This window comes from Nipponia nippon, unplaced genomic scaffold (assembly GCF_047370975.1).
Source record: "Nipponia nippon isolate SJK-2023a ecotype South Korea unplaced genomic scaffold, ASM4737097v1 scaffold_2, whole genome shotgun sequence".
NCBI classification, from domain to species: domain Eukaryota; kingdom Metazoa; phylum Chordata; class Aves; order Pelecaniformes; family Threskiornithidae; genus Nipponia; species Nipponia nippon.
Genome location: NW_028262336.1, coordinates 1,549,956 through 1,572,947, shown reverse-complemented (window position 1 = coordinate 1,572,947; position 22,992 = coordinate 1,549,956). Strand labels below are relative to the sequence as shown.

General features: G+C 40.9%; 1 protein-coding gene across 3 annotated transcripts in view; it reads right to left on the bottom strand.

Moving 5' to 3' along the window:
* KPNA1 (karyopherin subunit alpha 1) overlaps positions 1-22,992 on the bottom strand; it is a 54,601-nt gene that overhangs the window by 6,000 nt on the left and 25,609 nt on the right. For all 3 annotated transcript variants that reach the window (XM_087757429.1, XM_087757431.1, XM_087757430.1), the window contains 5 exons: positions 17,275-17,363; positions 16,305-16,404; positions 15,598-15,761; positions 14,373-14,451; positions 11,157-11,282 (listed from right to left, as the gene is read on the bottom strand). In XM_087757429.1, the coding sequence (XP_087613555.1) occupies positions 11,157-11,282; positions 14,373-14,451; positions 15,598-15,761; positions 16,305-16,404; positions 17,275-17,363 (558 nt within the window). The remainder of the gene's footprint in view (positions 1-11,156; positions 11,283-14,372; positions 14,452-15,597; positions 15,762-16,304; positions 16,405-17,274; positions 17,364-22,992) is intronic.

The window sequence follows — 22,992 nt, the reverse complement described above, 5'->3', positions numbered from 1 at the left end:
GCCAAACCACCGCCATGTGATGTTAGGTTTGTACTTTGCAAAGAATATTTGGTTAAAAGTCCTTAACTAAAATTTTTGAACATGAATGTTGGAAGTGGTAGGTCATAAACAGGAGCCAGCTATTTAAAAAAAAAAAAAGACAAAAGATAAAAGAAAATATCTTCAAAAACCAGGATGCATTTTCCCCCCTGACATATTTTACTGGGACAAAACAATTTTTAAAAATATACAAAAGCAACATATTGTAAGGGTACGTGGAATGCGAGAGCATCTGCTTCATTAAGGTTATCAGATCAAGGACCTTTCCAGCTCAAAGGGAGATATATAAATAACAGGAGAGTAATAAGTAAAACACAGGGTGACACAAACCTGATAGACAAGGGATAAGAGAGGCAATCACAAAGAGAGAGTCTCCAGTCACTAATTAATGGGCCATTAAGAAACTACAGGCACGGCTTTGCAGGGAGCCAGCCTGGATTTTGTAACTGGTAAGACAGGGACAAGCGGGACTGTGCAAAACTTAATAACGAACCTTTTCTTAACTATCTTACCACCTAACCACCCTCTCTAGCCTGCAGGAGTGCTGTAAAGATGAGGTGCTAACAACCGAGACCAGCATGAGTGAATTTGGGCCAGGAACTAGATCAGACGTCAGGAGAAACCCCCGTGTCTGTGGGGCCAGCAACTGGAGCAGCTGGGGGTCTGGGCATCAGTAGCTGAGGAGCCACGGACTAGGGAGCATGTTCCTGGGGTGCCCAGAAAGGGTGAATTCGGGGCCAGCAACTGGTGTCAGACCTTGGGTGAAGGGGCCTCTGCAACCGGAGCAGGTGAGGGTCCCAGCATCAGCCAGCAGGGCAGGCTCAAAGCCCATAGGGCACCAGCTCCGTGGGGTGGGGGGATTTACATTTTCCCCAAATGCGGTGGTGGGAGCGGAGGAGCACGGTATGCGTAATTTGCTGGCAAACTTCAAGCCGGACTAGGTTGCGAGTAGGAGGCCCAGGATGCAGGCACGGACAGAGGGCGTGTGCCGATATTCAAGGGATCCGCAATTGTGAGGATGCTTGAGACAAATGCGTGCATCTGTCCGCTTGCAAGTAGCAAGCTGGACGAGACCCTGAGTAGGAGAGAAGTATGGTGAGTTAAGCTAGCTCAGGATCCAGGCGTGGACAGTAGATGGGCAGATATTAGAGAGATCTGTGTCTGCACGTGTGTGCTTGTGAACCTAGAGAGCGAGGGCACGCGTGTTTTCAGTAGTGAACTTCAGTCCCGAGCAGCTGGAGAGGGGAAAAGGGCCTTGGCAGTCGACACTTACATTTTGTCAGCCCAGGTAGTGCTATACAGGCGTGGAGGTTGAGGTGGAAGCCGTAGTAAGAACAGCGTGTTAGGGGATGTTAAGTATTCTCTACCAAAAGAGCTTGATACAGATCTGGGATAGGATATGTCAAAACAACAAGTCAAAAATATCATTATTGCTTCTTAAATCCTCTCCCCAAAAGAAAACTTTTACATGAGATTTATTTCCTTCGAAAGTGTCTTCTTAAAACCCACTTCTTTAGCAAGTACTAAAATCAGAGCACGATAACGTGCAACTAAGTCAGCACATCTTAGCTGACAGGCAGTAACATACTTTGAGCCTTCTTAATGCCAAAGAAAAAAAAAGGTACCTTAAAATGTTTCGATTTAAACTTGTAAAATACTAGGAGAATTCCAGAACAAAGGCAACTAGCAATGGGAGGACGGCAAGGGGGAGAATCACAAAAAGATTGTTGTTGTTTTCCTTCCGGCTCAATTTTGAACTCTTTGCTTCAGTGCAAGGACTGGTGGGTAAAACTACTCTTCTCCGAGCGGAGAAATGTGCATTTGAACCTTTTCAGAAGGAACTGAATCCAGATCTCGCATCTCTTGGGTGAGTGCTCTTATTTCTAATTCTACTTTTTTCTATTTATTTCTTATTTTGTTGGATAAAAGGCTATGGCCACCTTGTTTACTTTCTGCTCTACAGTGAAGCTGGCTATCTTGACCCAAGCAGAACAGGATAAAACAGCTTAAAACAGGTTAAAAGAAAGAATTGCAGCCTCTCATAAGGCGCTTCCCTGAAAGACTAGCTCGAGAGAGCAGCAGATTATCAGTCACTATATTTTTATGTTTCCTGCTGCCTGACATGCAACGCAAGCGTTGTCACCACCCTCGCGCGAGTCCCAGTTAAAGGGACTTACCTGCCCCTCTGTAGTACAAAGTTTTTCACCTAGCAGTCTGTTGACAGTTGAAAGTCTCAGAGCTTAGATTTTTTCTTTTTTTTTTTTAAAATACATTAACTAGGTCAGAAAATAGTTTGCTTGAACCTTAACACCTTCGCTAGATTCCAAAGTCCAGTTAAGCTCAACAAGGGTGGAAACAATAAAGCATTAATACAGAGAAAGTGCGAGCAGAACCTATTCTTTACACCCCACGTCCCGCAGCCTGGCCCACGGCAGCTGCTTCTGAAAGCAAACGGGAATGCCTACGGATTCCTAGCTGTATGACATTTTGCATGGGAACGGCAGTTATGGTGGAAACAGACCACGTTCCCCTTCCAATTAAATTCCTTCGAAGTGATAAAATAGGAAACTACTGAAATAGAATTTGGTTTTGTTTTGTTCTTGAGGAAAAGCAAACCTCAGGCAGAGCAAAACCCTGAAGGACTGTGGCAGGACGAGGTACCTAAAAAGCCTGAGGATTTAGAAAGTGTTAATTCAAACTACTTTACTTTGTTAGCATTACTATACTGTGTGCCTGACATGTGGAAGTGGGTTGAAGACTGAAGTAATGTAGTGCATATAAAAATGCTCAAGATAAGCACAGCTTTCAAACAAAATGAACACAGTTAAGGGGTTTCAGTTCAACAAGAGCTTTAAAAACGCGTGACAGAAATAAAAAAGAAATGAAAAAAAATCAAGTTGTAAAAATAAGGATTGACGTACAAACTACTGCAGACCTCACTCTGTCACCTGTTCGAATGCTCCACTACGCCTCGAAAAACAAAGTGCCTTGGTTTTTCATGAAAATAGTGGGCAACCGCCTCATACGTGCCATGAAGTAAAGGATGTTTAACCATTCTTTGAGCTGCGCTTGCATTTTTCTATGCCCTCTACGTGTGACTGGAATTTTTCAAGCAGCGCAACAGCAGGCCAACAGGGTAACCAAAACGTAAAGAAACACTCCAAAACCTGTATTGTTTTATATAGATTTTTCCAAGCCAAATTACTCTTGTGCTTGCATGTAAGAACAAAACATCCTAACATCCAGCTTCCAACAGCCATCAACATCAGACACACCGGGAAGGGTAAACTCTAGTCAGGTTTCTTTTTCTCCTTTTTAAGTATTCGCAGTTGCAGCAATGAGTTTCAGTTTGACTGCACCTGTATGAGAAGATACCTTCTCGTTTGTCCTAAACGCAGGACCCAGTAATTTCTGATGCCTCTTCCTTCAAGGATCTTGCTCAAAACCAAAGGTCATTCCTCGTTCGCCTTCTCAGATGCCAGTCGTGTTGCTACAGCACCCTGCCACATCTCCCTTCACTCCTCAAGTCTACGAAGTTGTTCCTCATACGGAATCCAGCTGACGTTTTATGCTCCCTCCTTGCCACCCACTCCTACCATATCCTCTGATCTGGATCCACATACAGGGCAACATTGAAGATTAATACTAGAACAAGAATAAGGATTCCTTTTTTGGATTTTTTTTTTATCCCTTTCCTGATGATTTCTAATATTCACATTGGTTTTAGGCTGCTACTACTAGGCACTGAGGTGCTACCTTCAAAATACATCAGAAATCTCTGTTCTGCATAATAGGTAACCCAGAGCCCATCCTTTACTACATGAAACTAACACTGACATTTTTGCCCAACTGCATCCATTTGCATCTGTTGGAACTGAACTCCATCGTGACATGTAACTACAAGTCTTTCAGAAAACTGAAACTGAATTTTAATTGAAATCTGAATTTTCAAATTTAATTTGAAATTGAACTGAATTGTAACGCTCAGTCCTTCGGCAAATCCGGCCCTGACTTTTGAAGGGTCAGCTTTTTTTGGTGGTTGGTTTGGTTTTTTTTAAATAGATGGTATCCCCGTGCAGTGGCCATCCAAGAGGGTTGCCTGTCTCGTGGAAACACTACATCCTTCTTCTTGATTTTAATCAAGCTTCTTCACTTTATAGTATTTGATTTTTAAAGAGTGAAGCTAGATAAAAGTGAATTTTCACAGTCTTATTACGTCTGCACGGATGTTGAATCTAAATACGTTGTAGTCATTGTTAGGGAGCAGGTCTTCAGCAGTAGTATATTAAGTTAGTGTTTTGAGCTGGTCAATACCAAGTGAATTTGCTTCTCCTCCTTTGGGTTCCTACAAATACATCACTTGCAGTATGCAAAAATACACATATACATTTAGTACGCAAGTGTTGGCATCATGTGTCTACATATGATTCATCACATAAATGTGAAAGCAACCAAGTCTTACAGCATGACTGTTTTCCTGCTCCTGTAAGGTCTCTCATTACCTTTAACGAATCGAGACTACAGTCACCACCCCAGCTGGCAGCAGTGAATACAGCCCTACCCCTATGGTCTCCTCCTCCTGGCTGGAAATTTCAGTTCATAGATGCTTCTCAGTTACTTGTCTTCCAATTACGTTGTTTACTGATTCAACTTCCAACTGCTTTTTAAGTAACATAGCAAATACTGGTAAGCCAAAGCTACTTAACATGATGGCATGAGTACAAAACCACAGCCATCTGAGAGTCAGGAAGGAAGCACTTCAGATGGCAGTTCTAATGAACTTTTATGTTGTTGACACAGACGCCTAAGCCTCTAAACTCCAGACTGTGTATAAAGCAAACTTCTAGCCAGTTTACACAAGGTTGCTACTGCTGTCAGAAGAACCTGCACTATAATGAACAGCACCTTGCGGAGGTGTCTCCAGCTTTTAGGGTCTGTCGCACAAAAAAAAAAAAAAAAAAAAAAAAAAGGCAAGCAATATATGCTGCTGAGGTTTTCAGACAGAATAAAGAAATTAAAGGTATTCTAGCTCTGGTGTACTCGATGTGGTATGATGTCACAGGATTCACCACATGTAGAAGCCTGAAAACAGATTTTGTACTTAAACCTGAAAATGATTAATCTTTGACTTTTGCTGGTCCTCAGACAAATATGACCTTGTCAGCGACGCCATATTTTCCTCCTAATTGAGACACTTTTTGAAGTCCTGCCACCACAAGCATGTGAAGATTTTAGACCACTTGTGCAAACTATGGCATAAACCAAACACATTCCCATTGAAGTAATTTGATACACAGTTTGCCCGTGTAAACCACAACTCTGTGTGAACCATGTCACTCCTTTTCCAAGTCCCCAGTGTTACTGTGGTCTTTTTTTGAGAAGGGCCTCTGACAAATTCTTAGCTTGTATCTTTACTCCAATTTATAAAGATGTTTTTCATTCCAGAGTTTTTAAAACTGACAGGCAATGTATCATGGGCTACACTTGCCCACGTCACATTTCAGTAAGGACAGGAAATCCTAAAGGAGGAAAAAATACGGCACAGATCCTGCTGCTACCATGCCTAGCCATACTCAGGTTTCCAGATGTTCTCGTGAGAATTTAAGGTACATTAGAAAAGAAGTGATAAGTTTCTTAACCTGTCGACAGGAGAGAACTCCTATGATGTCTTCACTGTCAGATATGGAAGATTGTGTCTGATGTATTGCCTTTCATAGCTTTTCAACGGGTGGCGAGGTTAGACACAGAACGTTTTCTGAGGGATGTGATAGCCTTTCATACCCTTCAGAAGGGTCGACAGTCAGGATTTAGCTTCAGTTGTGCAGCTCTCCTTCTGACTCCCAGGAAGATGTAGTTCCCCTTCTCCCTGACTGGGGAAGCTATCCACTGAAGCACAGCAAAGCTGTATACAAACTAGGAAATTAACAAACAAAAACTATACTTAGTGACAATCATGACTGCATCAGGATATACACATCCAACCCAAACCTTAAAAGCACAGAAATAAAGAGGGGAAAGACTGCCGTATTCCACCACACTTTTTTGTTGCCTCGGCACTGTTGATAACACACTCTGAAAGGCTTTCACTTCCACCTTTGGTGGGGAAAAAAACCCAAACCTCCTGTGCTTTAATATTAGCTACGAAAGAAAGTTCAGCGCTTACTTCCACACATTTCATGCATGTTAACTTATACTGCCCTAACACTAGAAGGAGTTTGCTTCATTGTGTTTGAGTGCAAATCTAATGGTGAGAGGCTGCTCTCTTCTCTTTTAGAAATGGCAGTGAAAGCCTTTGGAGCGTGCTACCAAACAGCGCTGTAGGCAGTATGAGAGTGGAAATGAATATAGGAGTCCTTCCCTCTAACTTTATATTTCTATACTTCAGAGTGGGCGGATGGAGGGAGTGTAACCCAATGCAATCTTAAACAACACTAAATATAGCTCTGTCTGTTAATATTGGTTAGGTAAAACACCTATTAGATTTACCAAAATATTTCATTTTCTTCTTGCTGTGCAGAAGGGATGGCTAGACTATGGCTTGAGCACTACCCAAAGTTTCCATAGTATTTGAGCATCCTGACTGCCCCGCAGCAACAACCCGCTAGTTAGGTCAGCTGGTAACTTGCAATAACGCCGTTTACTATGGCGGGCAGACATTTAGCCTTCAGGAAAAAAATTACCATGTGCTGAAATTATTCTTGTCTGCTTTCTGGCTAAAGATTGTGCATGTTCAAAATCCAATTAGTATGATAGAGACTGGAATAGATCTGGCTGCAGTCTATGACCCCTAGTAGGAACTATCAAGCAATTTGGAGGGACTGAGGAGAAAGGAAAATAAATTACTGAGTTTAGAGCTCCATCTAGTATTTTAGAATTCCTTCTGTAAGGAAGACCAGTTCTCAAGAAGTAATGTTTTAATTCATCACAATGGGAAATCAATTTAGAGAAAGGAAAAAAAAAAATCAACTCACAGATGAAATAGGTTCATCCATGAACTTAGTTAAACCAGATATACTTCCCAGATGGGAATTATCCTTTGTCCTCACAGCTACTGAAAACAGACTGGGCTTTTATTCTCCATTTTAACATATGACCATCTTCAAGAAACACTTCACCAAACAGCATTTTCGAACTTCAGAAATTATTTTAAAGTGTTTTTCAGCTCAAATGTCTACAATGATTTTGACACTGAGTAGGAGTTATCTGAAGTAATACCTCAGAGAAGGAGTTTTCTGAGAAAAGCAGATGCACCAGCTCTGGAGCTGAAAGGGGGTTTCATCACACCGTGTACCTCGCGTGACATTCTCTAGGGTGAGACTAGAAACTAAAGAATTAGAGCCTTTCTGGAATTTGTTACATGTCTCCGACGAGACTTTCCTCTCAACGTGAGATAATCATTGCAATTACATCTGCAATTGCCAATTTTACTTCCAAGAAACAGTGGCCTCGAGATCTCTAATCAAGCGTGTTGTAAGCATTCTCCAATTTCCTTTACTTCACCACTTCCCTCTAATGGGCCTCCTTCTGCATTTCCAAAAATCTGAGCCTCATAAGGGACATGATTTGCAATATGTCATAATGACCTGGATAGTTACCTCCTGCTCAGAATCAGAAACGCTATTTTTTTAATCTCATTTTTATAACTGTCAGTATAGATTAAATTGGGCATGCACTTAGGGCAGTCGGTGTTTGGCTGTATAGCTTGTTTGTGCTCGGAGTTCAGAGGCAGCTCAATTACTCTGAATGGGGCCTGAGGGATTCTTAAAAGAACTGTAGCTTTCACTTTTGAGAAGCTGCTTCTCACATCTTTTTCCCTAGACTTGAGTAACACATCAACAAGTTTCCACACTTTTCTGTGCCATATCCTAGAGCAGCTGCTTTAAGCTGGATTCTTTTAAATCTACATGCATTTTGGTGATTTGGTCGACACTGTTTTCTTCCTCATGCAAGAATCCCAAGAAAGCTTCTACCCACACAACCACAACCACTATTTTTCCGTGCAGAGTTAACGGGTTTTTTGTACTTCTAAAGAATCACCTGCTAGAAAGGAAGGCGCAATATTAACGGCTCATAGCATTAATTTCTCTCTCCCTGCCTGCCCACCTCACCTTTCCAAGCCACAACGCAATTCTAAGTTGTTCTCAGTAGAAAGGAGGCTGATCTAAACTGGTGATAAGACACCCCAAAACCTTTAAAAACTACTAAATACCCACATGCATAGATGTACCTAACAATTTTGTTTAGCTAGATTAGGCAAATTTTGTTTTAACAAAGGAGAGACTACTTTATCCTTACTTGTTTTCAGATAAAGATACGACAACAGTTTCGAAGACAGAAGATTACCAAGGGTGTAGTTAAGACTCCCCAGATAAAGCCTTACTTTTACATGTCTGAGTAGTGGATACCAGGAGTAAGAACACTGTGCAAACAAGGACAGGCACTTACTCCTTCACTTGAAGAGGACGACATGGTACAGCGGATACTTAGGTAGAAGTCACAGAAGTGAACACACTACTGAAATAGCTGCTGGTGCACTAGAACTTAAGTTACCTCTAGGACTCTTCACAACTGTATCTTCAGTAGATCAAGAATATGAAAACAGAGATCCTGAAGTTTCAAAAAAAATGCTCTAATAACAAACTTCACTCTCTATTGCCACTTCTGCTACTTATTTCATTATAGAATGACTTGTACGGATATCTGATTTTCTCAAGCTCTTCTTTTTCTTAAGTCTGCAACAATCCTATGTGATTGTGCATCCTGAAGCGACTCTCTGATAGACTTGGGAAAAAACACAAAGTTGAGAAAATGTATTGGGCTGGATTGTTCCCCAGAAAATAGTCTTAGATTTCCCAGGAAAAGCAAAAATGGCCTCCTAGAGAGAAAATACTGCTCCTCTCTGTTTCTAAGGTGGTAGCAGCATGGATAAAGCAGCCAACAGATTCTCCACTGCAAGAAAAGCAAAGGCAAAAACATTTTTACCTTAGCACAAGCAGTAGTAACTACCTTCTCTGCACTGTTAATTGCACAGCAATTGCAATTGCTGATGTAGGAAAAAACAGCGGTACCACTGCTGATTTTACACAGCGCTTTTTGTTAGAAATTCAGCTAATCCACAGATTAACACACAAGCCACAATAAAGGCAGAATCAAAATTCTTGGACCTCTACCAAGGTTAGATTAAGTAACCATATCATTCTCTATACCTGACAAAAAACATCATCTTCGGGGGTAAAAGTAAAATCTTGACTGACAAAGCCGGAGCGAATACAACTGTAGGAGGTTTCTTTGCTCACAGTTCCACTTCCATCTTAGTCACATCCTTATATCAGACAAGAAGGACCTACACAGCTTTCCACCTTCGTAACTTTTGTTTTCTTGCCTACTCATTTCCTAACGTAAGCATCTCCGAAGTTCGATGAGCATTCGCCCTTAGTTCCAGGAAGCTGAGCTGAGACTGAGTTACATTCCACACAAGTATTAGCTTCATTTCCTGTGCTTTCTGAGATGAAGATGAAGACCTCACTCGAGGCATTAAGGCTTTACGCCGCCCCTGCAGCAGCTGGATGTTCTCTGTAAGGGAGAACGTATAACCAAAAGATTGCGAGTGCCACCTGCAAAGGATATAATACGCTTTTTCCTCAGGAAAAACATGCAGCCTTTGTACAATCTCCTGCAAGCTTTCTGCAAAAAAGAGAAGTAATTCTGTCCCTTGGGCGAAGAGGGTTAACCACATCATGTTAATTCCGATGAATGATCCAGAGCCATCAGAGAGAAGACTAGCAAGTGTCAGGCTGCCTTCCAAGGAAAAGGATAAGGAGGAAGGAATTATTCCTTGGCCGCTTTTGCCAATGGGTTATGGGACTTGGTTTACTTTCTGTGCAAACACACATTGTTTCTGCCTGGTTACTAATGAACGAGACAAATACTTCTACTGTCTAATATTTCTGCTATTTACTTCTACTCCTCCAAGAACAGATATGTCCAACTGGACTTCCACACATCCTCCGCAATCTCTGAAAGTACTCCCTGAATCCAGCGAGGAAGAAGAGCATTGAGAAATGTAATGTCAGAAGAATTCAATTTGATTTACATGAGGAGACTTTCATTCAACTGCCTTGATGGGAACCTTGTATATTTAGCAGATAAAGCCTGGTTTCACTACAACCTGTTTTTCCATCACTTCTGAAAAAGAGAAGGCATGAGGCTTTGTCCTTGGAAGCCAAGCGAAGAATGTCCCTAGTACAGCTGTTCTGAAAAAACTCCATAGCCAGGGAAAACAAAAATATATTTAGCAGTTTCTTCTTTATCTAGTCAAAGACAAAATTCTCCCTGGGGAAGCGATGGCCAAGCTCTCATTTATACCATCTGGAGACGAGGCCTGGGAATTCTTCCTGATGGCTGACACTAAGTCCAGAGTCAGAACAAAGATGTGGCCTTTTGGAGGCCTAATTGTAAAGACTGACATAAGGGAGCAAGACTTTCATTTGCTTCTGCGTGCTATCGCTCAACGTGAAGGGATTACAAAACGTGGTATCATCAGAAAGGCGAATCCCAGTGCAACATATCAGATATCCTCCATTATTGTTCAGTTTAAGAAATAGCAATGTTAGATTTGGCTAAGCGCAACTGCCTTTATCAGGAATTATAAGAAAATATAAACAGGAATAAAGTAAGTATTTTACAATGTAGGTGTCCGTATCTGATGGTGAAATCAAGCAACATGTAAAGTTATTTGATTCTCAAAGTTCGTAGCTTACTTTCGTACTTGAGAATTTCTGTATCTTAGTGATCGTCAAAGGCATGAAGCAAATTACTGAAGACAAGGTCTTCCTGAGCTTAGCCTCATTTTGTCATTCTCTAGCATGACCGTCTGCCCCCCTTCTAATCTGTAGATGATTATAAAATTAATTTGAATTTGAGAGATGACTAGGCAATTGAAATATTCTAATTATGCACAGAGCCTATAATATACTTCTGCTTATAGGTAATTATAGATCTGTGACTGTGTATACATACAAATATGCACTTTATACAGGAAAAAACAGTGTACCACCTGATGTGTGTTTCTTCTAGCCTGCAAGACAAAGATTACTGATCATAGGTGAAAAGGTTACCTGGATCTGGGCTCTGTTTCCAGCTGTTATATTAGATATTGTCCAGCATGCTTCCTTTTTGATAGATTCTTTCGGGCTGCTTAGCAAGTGTAGTAAACTCTGCAGGGCTGAACAATTCAGAATCACCTGAATACAAAAAAAAAAAAAAAAAAGGCAAACAAACCATACCTTAGAGGAAATTTAGGATAAAGAATCACAGGAACAAGGAATACAATGTCTTCAAAATCTAAAAAGCATATCCCATCAGATGATCCCAAAAAAAACAAAAAACAAAAAACAAAAAACCCACCAAACAAACTAAAAATCCCCACAACCCAAACATAAACAAAACCAAAAAAAACAGCAAGAACTAAGAAATGTATGTTTCCAGGAAAGCTAATGAGGAAAAAAACTGAGTAATTCAGGTAAGAGATCATGCCTTCATTATGACTTCAGCGTGACCCAAACACAAGAAGATACTAAGCCCATTATGACCAAACAAAAATAAGATGACGGTATTTTCCTGTTGTCTTGTTTTCTGTACTTTTGTATACTTCAAAGCTCCAACTACTTCTGTTTTCTGCATCAGCTGGCACAGTGGAGCAGGCTGTTGCCAGTGTTGTGTCCAGTGACATTACGAATGGGCAATTTTTATTAAAAAAATTGTAAAAACCTGCGATTTTACAGAGCAGAAAAGTTGCAAGGAAGTCTGCATTTCCAAAATCAAAATTTTAAGCGCCCAAAGTACAAGAGAAAATGTCTCAGAACAGGGATGTTACAAGACAGAATATTTGATTATGTCACATGTGATAGCGAAGGGCTTTTTGAAAGGGCATAACAAGATTTAATGACTGAAAAATTAGAGTTTTTAATTAAATTCCAAGTTCTTACAAGTCAGTCAAAAATTGGAAGAGCCTACCAAGAAGCATGGCAGTTTTGCCTTGTATGGCGAAAGCAGGCAGCTTAGAAAGACAGCGTGGAACAGAACTTTATGAGAAATTCTTCAGTCTGTGAAGGTCAAAAGGATGAGAGATTCAAGCTGAATCATGGTGATGACTTCGGATCTTGGAATCTGTGGACTGAGAATATAAGGGCATCCTTGCTTATATCCCTGCTCCCTCCCCTGCCCCCCCTTCCTGAAAGCTTTCTATTCCAAATGAAGATTAAAAAAGCAAAGATGATGGTTCAGGATTGCCTCAGGTATCTGCTGCGACAAGAAAGATTTATGTCTTCTTCACGCACGGTACCTATGTCTTCAGCCATCTCCAAGCACTGGCAATTGTTAATAGTTGGAAATGAGATTAAAGTAAAAGCAGGTTTGTGCTCTGAGGTTCTACAGAGAAGTTTTCAGGCAACTCTCTTGCATGTTGCTCATATTCAGAAATGTATCAACTGTCAAAGCTGGGCTCTTCCTTCCGATTCAGGATTTTGACGTGCCTTCTGTACCCCTCTTCAGCGTACAGCATAAGCTACAGGCAGGACTATCAAGCTATCCTACTTAAACACTTCTCTAGAATTTTAGGAAAGCTTATTGGAGGCTCTTCTTAAAAAATTGCGCGCAACAAAAAAGTTGAAACATTTTCTTGAATTAAAATCTAAGATTTATGCAGTATTTAATAACCTGCATTACATGTGATTTAGTGAGCCCTGGTGGTTTTATTCTTCGTGAAACTACGAAATCACAAAACGCACCTCAATCATTCTTGCGACTGATCTGCAAAACAAAATGTCTTTGTGAAGAACTACAGCCCGTGGGAAGGACCCGCGCTGGAGCAGGGCAGAGTGTGAGGAGCCGTGGGGTGAACTGACCGCAACCCCCATTCCCCGTCCCCCTGCGCCGAGGAGGGAGAGAAATCGGGAATACACCCCCCTATGCAATTCAGCTACAGAAAAAAATTTGTAACAATCAAAAAATTATGTTAAAACTCCTCCAGCAGGAGCGATAAGATATTCAGTGTCCTGCTGCTGCTAACTCATCTTTATCTCTGATCTCACCGTCACAGAACTACATAATTCCAAAGGATGTATTTATACAAACCAAGAAAATAAGCACTGAAAGAAGCCTCAAGATTAGGAACTTGTATTTTAACTTTGGCATAATTCACATGGAAGGAGTAATTTAACACTTTGCATGGGGAATTGTAAGCTTTATGCATCTACACCTCGCTGAAAGCATCTTTCTTCAAACTCTCCATGTCATCTCGCGTCTCTAACTGCTACCTCCTGCCACCGTTTCACTGCCTGCGCTGCACGCACCTTCCCATTCGCAGCTACTACCACTTCTCGATCCCATTTCTGCCGTCAGTTTTAGTAGAGCCAACAGCCCAGCAAGCCTCTTCGGGCCTGCCACTTCAATCCAATCTGGCTGTGCATTTGTCAGACAGCTTTGCACCACGCAGGCAGGCTTTTCAGTTTGTGAACAAGAGATGGAGGCCAAGAGTCAGTAAAGTTTTAAGAGCAGTAGCCTACTTTGTACTTTTCTTCCTCATATTACCGATTGAGCCTCACAAAAGGGTGTCAGAATGCACAAAGAAGTGGGGAAAACCCCCTAACATAAGGTACAACAGCAGAAGGCCGTAACTGGAGCTTCTGCTCTACATGTAAAAAGAGATTGCCACCAGCCAGTGGATCACAAGTAACACATGTATGCAAGGCACGGACTCTCTGCTCCCAGAGATTTTAAAAACTGGTAGGAGCTGCTGCCTCTTGCAAAACCTACCAAGCAGCAGGATGACAACCAGGTGCCTCTCAAGCATCAGGTTTCCTGGCTCCCAGTTGAATTCCAATACGGTGGTGGGAGTCGCTGCCTCCTACCGATGCTTCTCCAAACACGTGCCAAGACGCAGCTACATCCCATCCAAAATCTGACCAGACACTCGGGTTTGGTATATTCATCAGACTGTCAACAGCCTCAAATGTGACAGGCCTTCAACGGCCCTACCACGGCACATCATTCAGCATAAAATTCAGCCCGAGAGGCAGACTTGCTTTAAACAAACCAGACAAAAACCCCCTGAAACTCGAAGGGTACTGCACAAATCCCAGGCACGGCTACGTAAGAATCACCAGCAGTTCAGGACTGAACAGAAAAACTATGAAAACCACCACATTTTGAGGCAACTAGCGTCATCACTCCATCACTTTCAGACTTCAAAAGGAAGAAGAGGAGGTGAATAGGTTACCACAACTAACAGAAAGATGAACTGCAGTACAACACAAGAGAAAGTGAATCCGTACCTGGGTCTGGATATCATCTCCGGTGACGATGTTCCCAACAGCTCGTAAGGCAGGAGATACAACTTTGTAGTCGTTGTGCCTAAAATTACCAAGGAAAGATCTAAGCGTTAACCATCCTGAAGCACCTCCATCTTTACATCCTCAAGGAAGGAACATCCATCAGGCAAGCGAAAACTTCCCTGCTAAACCTGATTTAACTCTCACCATCTGAATCACAACCCTTTATTTTAAACTAATGCTAAGTCTTTCTAGGGCTTCTAAATATTTAGGCCTTTAGATATCATTCAGCAGCATAAAAATAAAACGTGAGATTAAAAGAATACAAGTACTTCAGAGTACAGGCATCCTCGGGAGGGAAAAAGTAGTCAGCTTTAGCTATGAAACACACTTAATGTAGGCACACACAAAGGCAGAGAATGAGACAAAGGAACATGGATAGAAGCTGTGTGTTTCACCCATACAGCTGTTTGATCATCTCCTGTCATCACATGCATCCCCCCATCATCATTGTTAAATCAGGATTGGAATAGGAAGGGTGAAGTCAGGAATTTTTTTCTCCGATGAAAACACATCTTTATAAAAAGGTACCTTAGGTAATACAGTCTATTCATTAATCCAGCATCAGACTTGCTTCAATCTTAAAAGCCTTAATAGTCTTTTTTTTATATACATCACTGAAAACCATTACTTCTTGTTCTGACATAACTGAACGCTCCATGTCCTTCCCTGAGACCTGAAGAAACGGCTCCGAACAAGGCCAGTATCCCTGACCCCAGCTCCCACAGCTGCACCTCACTGACCAAAGTGTGTGTATACTCTTCTGCAGTAAGGGTTTAGGAAATTATTTACGTTTCAAGTCCCTGGTACTGTCAATTCTAGTAAATTTTACTATTTCTTACATTTCTATCTTTGTAATTATGACATGGACGTCAATGGCACAGAAAAAATTCCAGTATATATTATGGATTTTACAAAAATGCAGCTGTTAGGTGCAGGAAAAAGAATCTCTTAAGAAATAGCAAGACTAGTACAAGAAAAGTTCCATCGTTTCTGTTACTCATGGCAAATAGAGAAAACTGAAGACAGACAGGTAAAATTAAAACTCAAATCTTGCTTTTTGGAAATTACTACATTTCAAGACATATCTAATTAAACTTCCTATTGCTGGAACCTTGATTTTAGGGAAAAGAGTGGATAGTACATTTGCTCAGAACAAATTTCTTACATCAGCAATTCCACAAGTCTTCTGCAGACTCCTGCATCGATCACAGCCTGGATTTTATCATTGGGGCCGTCAGACAAATAGGACAAAGCCCAGCAGGCATCAGCCAATACATCTGTATCATTGACAAAGAGCAGCCAGGAAAGCACACTAAGACAAGGTGAAACCTGCAAGACATTAAGAGGAGATACATACGTTGTGCAATTAAAAGGACCAGAAGATCTCGTACCATGTCAATTGATTTTGTATGTGACATTACAGGACTGGGCACTGGCATCTCAAGGTTCAATACGCAGAAAGTTTCAGACCTAGGTAGCACTTCTGTGCAGGGCTGTAGCTACACAAGTACGAAGGAGCGTGTCAGCAGAAAAGCACGACAAGAATTCTTCAGCCTCTACAGTACAACGTCTGGCAACTTAAACTCATACTTGTCCGCTAAAATGGGTCATACTTTGCACTACAGCAGCCAAGAGGCACAGAGTGTTGTTCTGCTGTGGGACGGTCATCTCCAGTACAGGAACAGTAACAAAAAGCTAGAAGGCAGCTATATTAAAACAGTGGTTGTGAACGTCTGCCCAAAGGACTACATACATTCAAAACCTTCATCTATAAGAAGCCCATACCCTGTTTCATAGAAATTCTTAAATATCTCTGCTATTTAGTTTAAGTTTCACCACCTCACAACGCAGTTCATTTCAAACATCTCTTACCTTGGCAAAATCTGGAGGAGGATTTTTCCCTCTGCAGAGGTTGGACAGAGCCCATACAGCATTTCGGGTCATAGTGAGACGGTTCTGTTTTGAAAGCAATCTAAAACAAACCAACAAAAAAAATTCCAACCTTTGGTTTTTTAAAAATCAGAGCCAGGCAGCCCCGTAGGGTCAACTGCACGAATCATTAAAATAAACTCAGGCCTACATTTTAACATACACCAGGGCAAAACGTGCTAGATTTTTTTTTCTATAAAAATACATCCAGAGGAAAAGCGTGCTTGATGGCTGGATACTAACACACATGCTAGACACATGAATCCTAATATCCCAGCAAGAACAATAACCATTACACTAAAAGTGTGTTTAATTTAATTCATTTAATTGCTTAGATACTGATGCGGCAGATTAACAGTCAAAAGGTGCAGGAACAGTGACAAAATTACTCTAAGTAGAAGGATGTGCAGGTAGTTTTGGAGAGTACTCTCTTTGCTGAACTGCATAGAAACATAGAAAATTCTGAAAATTCTGATTTGGTATCAGAACATTGTTTTTCACCATGCCATGGCCAAATACTGCAACAGGTTGCCCCAGGTGGTTACGGAATCTACCTTTGATATTCCAAATCTGACTGGTTAAGTAGTTGAGCAATCTAATCTGATCTCACCTGCTATGAAGAAAGGCTTTGACTAGATGACCTCCAGAGCTGCCTTTCAACTTAAATTATTCTATGACTCTATAATAAGCCCAGGCATCCACCCACTCTGTAGAATAAAATAGTTCCAGCTTAGCTGCTCCTAAAACACATTTCCATTTTAGCTCCATTACAAAAGTAGTTCAGGAGCCCTCATTAAAAAGTCTGATTAGTCCACAATAAAAAATTCATTATTATTCTTCAAGGCAAAAAACAAACTTCACTCTTATCCAACACTCAAGCAAAATTCTGGAAAACACATTAAAACAGACTTACTGCAATAAAGGGGGCAGGATATTACAGTCCAATACGTAGTCTCTGCACATAGTGCTGTCCCCAGCGATGTTGCCGAGAGCCCATACTGCCTGCAACGAAAAACAGGATAGTAATTGCTTTTATTCTCACAATTCAACCGGTTTAGTGTACGTATTAGAGTGGGAGATACTCTGCTCTCACTGTTAGATCCTGGCTAATGTACAGAAAGGGAACACATTCTGGCTGAGTATTACATATATACACCCAAGCTCATTATATGATTCAGGAATGTTTACACAGATCTAAGAGGAATACCAAAACAGCCAACGTGTACAGCTCCAAAGACTTTGCAGGCAGACATAACCTTGCTCTGTCCACAATTTAAGAGATGAGCTTATCTCCTCAGGCTTAGTAACATACTAATTCTACCCTCCTCCTGCTTCAGAGCTGGTTCGAGTCCAGAGGTTCATAGCACAGGCCAAGCAAGTTCGTACCTACCCAAAAATGTGTGTGTGGAACAGCCCGTATTAGTATTTCCTAAGAAGCCATAAAAGCATGCGTTGTTTACACAGTCATATTAAGAACGCTGACACCAACTAAGATGAAAATGAGAATCTATATGCAAGATAAACCAATATTGAGAATCAAAGAGTTCCGATGGGCATTGGCATATCTTCTTTAAGAGAAAACTATACAAGACAGAACCAGTGTTGTCTGTTAAGACACATGCATGATATTTTCTCCCTTGGGCATCAGTTCTACTGTAACCCTTCATTTTGAGAAGAAAAAAATCTAAAATACCAGAAGACAATTAAAGAAGCATGAAATCCATATTCTGTAATATGATGAGAATAAAAGATTTAATTAGTTTTTAACTTATACATTTGGGTCAAGTGGTGTTTTTGATATCACTGTATGTGAGCTATAACTGAAAAAAAAAATTAAAAGTAGTCTACACAAAGTATAAAAGCCATTTTATGAATCCCATGCGATTTACAGACAATATTTTGTTACACAAGAAAGCGTACAAAACTCACATTTGCTATATATTTCCAGTTAGCAGAGGGCTAAGTGTCATATCAAAGAGATAAGTGGATCTGCTTGTTTGGTAAGACCCATACACAACCACTGGAAATACTCCCAGTACCGCACACAGGACAAAAGCAATCCCATTTGTCACGGACATCAGCCGCATGTCCTCCCCAAATTTCTCTTCAGTTGAAGCCCAGGTATTTATTTGCAGTACAGCGTGTTACAGCGCGTAACTATTTCTCCAACTGAACGTATGTAAGTTCCCCACACAAAATAAACATGTTTTTCTCTCCGTATCTCTACTTGAAATAAATTACTCCTCTAAAAAACTGACAGAACAGGCCAAATTTGTTACCTAAAGGAAATTCTCAGATAATCTGAAATAAACTTATTCATTCATTATCAATGTGATGTCAATTGATTTGTTGCATTAGATTTCTACTGTAATGTTTTTAAACAGTGGCAAAAAGATGCTACTTTTAAAACAGCCTCCAGCCTCTAGAGGCCCAAAACCACTAGCAAATCCTGCAAAAATTAATACAGCTAAAACCAGATGTATATACGAAATGTAGAGACGGACGTCAGCTTGCTAGATACAAAATAAAAGGATTCCTCCTCTGGACCAGTATTACCAGTAACACCATAGACAGAGCGATCGCAAGTCCCTAAACTGCAAGTTGTTAGGAGACTGGGAGACTGTTCCAGGGAAGGATTAGTTTGGTTTGTGTTCCTGCTGTTTTCCAGGCTTCTGCTGTCAGGCACAGTCAGAGACAGGGCACCAGGCTGTACTGACCCTTGCTGTGAAGCAGCACAGCCACTACTACACAATGTCCCCCCCAAATCTCATCTTCTGAAAACTTACTTTTCATTCCCATTCTTCTTATTTTACAACTCTCGTGACAACGGTTTGTCTGAAATAAGAGTATAACCTTGGGTCTGGGTGCCTCACGGACTCAAGGCAGAGAAGGCAGCTACTGGAAAAATTCAGCTTAAGGAACAGGACATATGCCACCTCCTGCGAAACGTCATTTGTATCAGAATAAGAAAGCACGCCCGTTGCTCGCTGCAATGCTTGTATTTCTGCAGCAATGAGAAGCCCAAGGAACGAATCAAAGATGGCAGCTGGTTTTCAATAAACTTGTGGATCTTCTAAAAAAAACTTTTAGGGGTGAAAAAAGTTAGAATTTGCAATGATTTCCTTTTATCGAACATGTGGGTAACTTAGTATGAAGACACAATCTCCTTGCCTGGACACCCTTACACATTTTAAAACACCCCTGGAAGCCGTATTTCACTTGTCTGTGGACTTTGTTTCTGCCATTGTAGCAATATCTATTTTTAGGGTTGACAACAGTGATAATCACTTAATCCAAGAATCCATTGACCCCAAATGACAGACTGGTTTTGCAACAGCAAATCTCACATCAAAAAGTCGGACCTGAGGAGTCAAATAGCATCTCTACTGCTTTCCCATCCTTGGTTTTTTATGGCAACGGGAGTCTGGCCAAGTAGTCTGGTATCACAGGACCTGGTAACAGAGGATGTTGCAAGAAATCCTTGTAATGCTAACGACTGATAGTACCCAGGATGCAAAGAAATTGAAATATCCTTAGAAAAGTACGCAAGGTTTCGTTCAACAAGGAGGATCTTTCCTTAAGGAATTACTTCAGCTCTTCAGATAAGCGAGGAACATAAGTCAAGCTCATTTAAACTCTTCTCGTCAGACACTGCTATAAATACAAAGCTCTGTCATGGTTCCCACAGACGACGTGAACAATGACAAGCGTCTTCAGGGTTGGTTTGTCCGAATGATGTTCAATGATTTCCATTGCTTCTTTTGTGCACTCCTCAAGACGCAAATGGCTTGCTTGCCGTAACATTTTGGCTTCACTCTACACATCCTAAATGTTTGTGTCTTCTTTTCTGGATAGTTGCAGAGGTGAAAGGATATTTAATTCCATTAAATTTCACAGTTTATTAAATCCAAACAATATTTGGCTCTTGAAAAAAATTCCATTTCAGTATTTTCCAATATCTACATCCAGACCTGAAGATGAAAAGAACCTGTAATTTTAAGATTTGTAGTCTGACTTTTAACCAACATCTTTGGTAGCAAAGTTGCGTGTAAACTGAAAATGCAAACGCTGCCTTGTCAACTGACAGCGTCTATTTTTATACACCTGTATAAATGTCCATTTATTGCTAATAGCGGAGTAAGGATTGCTGCAGGTCTCCAGTTTATCTTACTCGTTATTAAACTCCAGTGTTTTTTTCCTGCAGTGCTGGACAACTTCAGTAGTCAATAACAGTAAAGTGCAAGTTTTGTAGAGTACTGTTGAGCCATATGGTGCCTTCTGTGAATAATCCAAGTGCTTTCTGACAACCCTCCACTTTCCCCCGGGTTCTGAAGGCTCTCAGCCATTATTTCATTAGGCCTTCGGGTATTTAAACCAAGTGCTAAACCAACCACCAACAGCGTGTAGAGTCTGGGCCTCTTGGGAGAGAAGAAATACAGAGTGAGAATCAACACTTTCCCTACTTTTCGCTGCTGACGTGGGAAATAGATCTAGTGCTGCGATGAAGACGGTGAAGATCAGCTTGCATACAAGTGCGATGGGGTAAATGGATACAAGGAAGGATACCAGAAGGCCAGATTCCTAGGAGATGACTTCTACTATGCCCCAACACAGAAAACACCTTTCTTTCGGTGGCTGGGGTGGTCATAGCTCCTTATTTCTCACTTATTTCTCACTTATTTCTCACCCAAACAGAGAAAGCGGCTCATACTCATGCTTCAACTGCTTTTCCTGATTTTGATTACGAAGACCTAGTTAGTAGGACTGCTGATGTAAAAGCCAAACAGAACTCGGACACCAGACTCACAGGTCACCTCTGCCAAACAAACGGTGGTTACCAAAAAGAATAGCAATACCACTAGAAATGGAAAAATACTGAGGGAAAAACCACATGGGTTGCTTTAGCGGAAAACACAGATGTTGCCAAAGGAGAGGAGGGCGGCTGGGGATGCTCCTGCCACCAGCTGTCCAGCAGAGCACAATGACACGTATCTGTCACTGCGAGATGATCTCAGTCGTCTCAGGGAGAGCAATGCCTTGCGTGGTGGTTGAAGGAAATTCAACGTTCATCAAGGAAACCCAAGCTGACACCTGGGTTTGAAATACCTCAGCGAGGGCATTCGGGGAGGACTGCAGCTAAGGCACTGCTGAAGCCAGATCAACCTTAAGCATGTCTAAAGGGCTTTGATGGAGTCCTCCACTATCAATTTCAAGCTGACGTATCTAAACTTCTACTGTCTTTTGGCAGAAAAAATTGTGATAAGTGGAAGAAGGCTAGGACATATGCCACTGACTACATCTAAAAATCAGTTCACCAAAAACATAAACTGGGGGGGAACGAGATGCAGCCAAAGACTTTTTCATAAATAATGGAGACGTAGCTTCTGTAATAAACTCCGTTTCTTTGGTAGGAAAAATGGATGCCAAACGGTTTAACCACTGATCACAGGGAACATCTGAGAAAGACTGATATACAATGCAAACAATGAAAGAGTTAAAGGAGGGTAGGGTAATTAAACATCAGCCTGCGTAGCTTAATGAGAAACAGATCTTGTGAAAAGACAAGATAACTGTTTATTAAACAACATGTATCTTAATGAAATTATAATACATGCTGTTTAATAAACAGTCAAAGATTCCCTCACACTGATTTCTATAAAACCAGATTTAGAATCACACCAGACTCAGAAATGAGCATATGCAAAAGAAAGGGTGCAACACATTAGATTAAAATTGGCTTACAAGTATGAAAAATAACTGCTGGAAAAGTGATGATCGGGTAAGGTAAACTGGTATCTGTTCCTGAGCCACTGCTAAGGGAAGTTTGAAATAAAAGATAAACTCAATGGTCTAAGTCTGTAAGACAAAAACCGTGGATAATGATTAGCCAGTAGGCCAAATTAAAGTAATATTAAATATGAATTGGTTTTTTGTTTATGCTACGATACATATTCAAAATTATATTACCACTTACTTTTCTTTCTACAGAATTACCATCCCACTTAGCACAACGAATGGCTTACTAAACACAGCCTTCGCTATTCCTTTTTCTCTTCATCCTTTACTATATCATCGTTGGGCTAGCTTTTGGCTTATCTGCCCCGACCATGTAGTTATATTTTCTGTATTTTTGTCATTTGTTGCAAAGGTAGCAAGAGTTGCTTGCAAATAATAATCTTCACAGTACTACTGTGAGAGAAGATAAGAATCATCATTTTACAGGGGAGAAAATTATGGCCAAATACCTTCCAGTTTCAGAAATCCAGCCTGAGAAGCCCAGATCTACTCAAAACACAGACCTAGCTACAAAAGTCACTTGCGAAAGCGCCGAGTTGTCCTCAGCTACAAAACAAAATGCAAATATTTCACATTGAGCATTCACAGAACCGCAGAACTAGTATCTACTTACTGAAAACTGATATAAGCAAACCGTCCAGCATCAGACACCAAGCGGTAGATACGTTTATCTCGGAAAGCAGAAAGATTAAGGCAATTGCCTTAATCTAAGAATCTCTTCCCTCTTCTCTCCTTCATTCACTACCACGTGTTCCAACTTTAACAAACAAGGCCACAGTGTGACAAATAAAAGCCTCCTTTACTACCCACTGATTTGTTACCAGGGAACAACCTG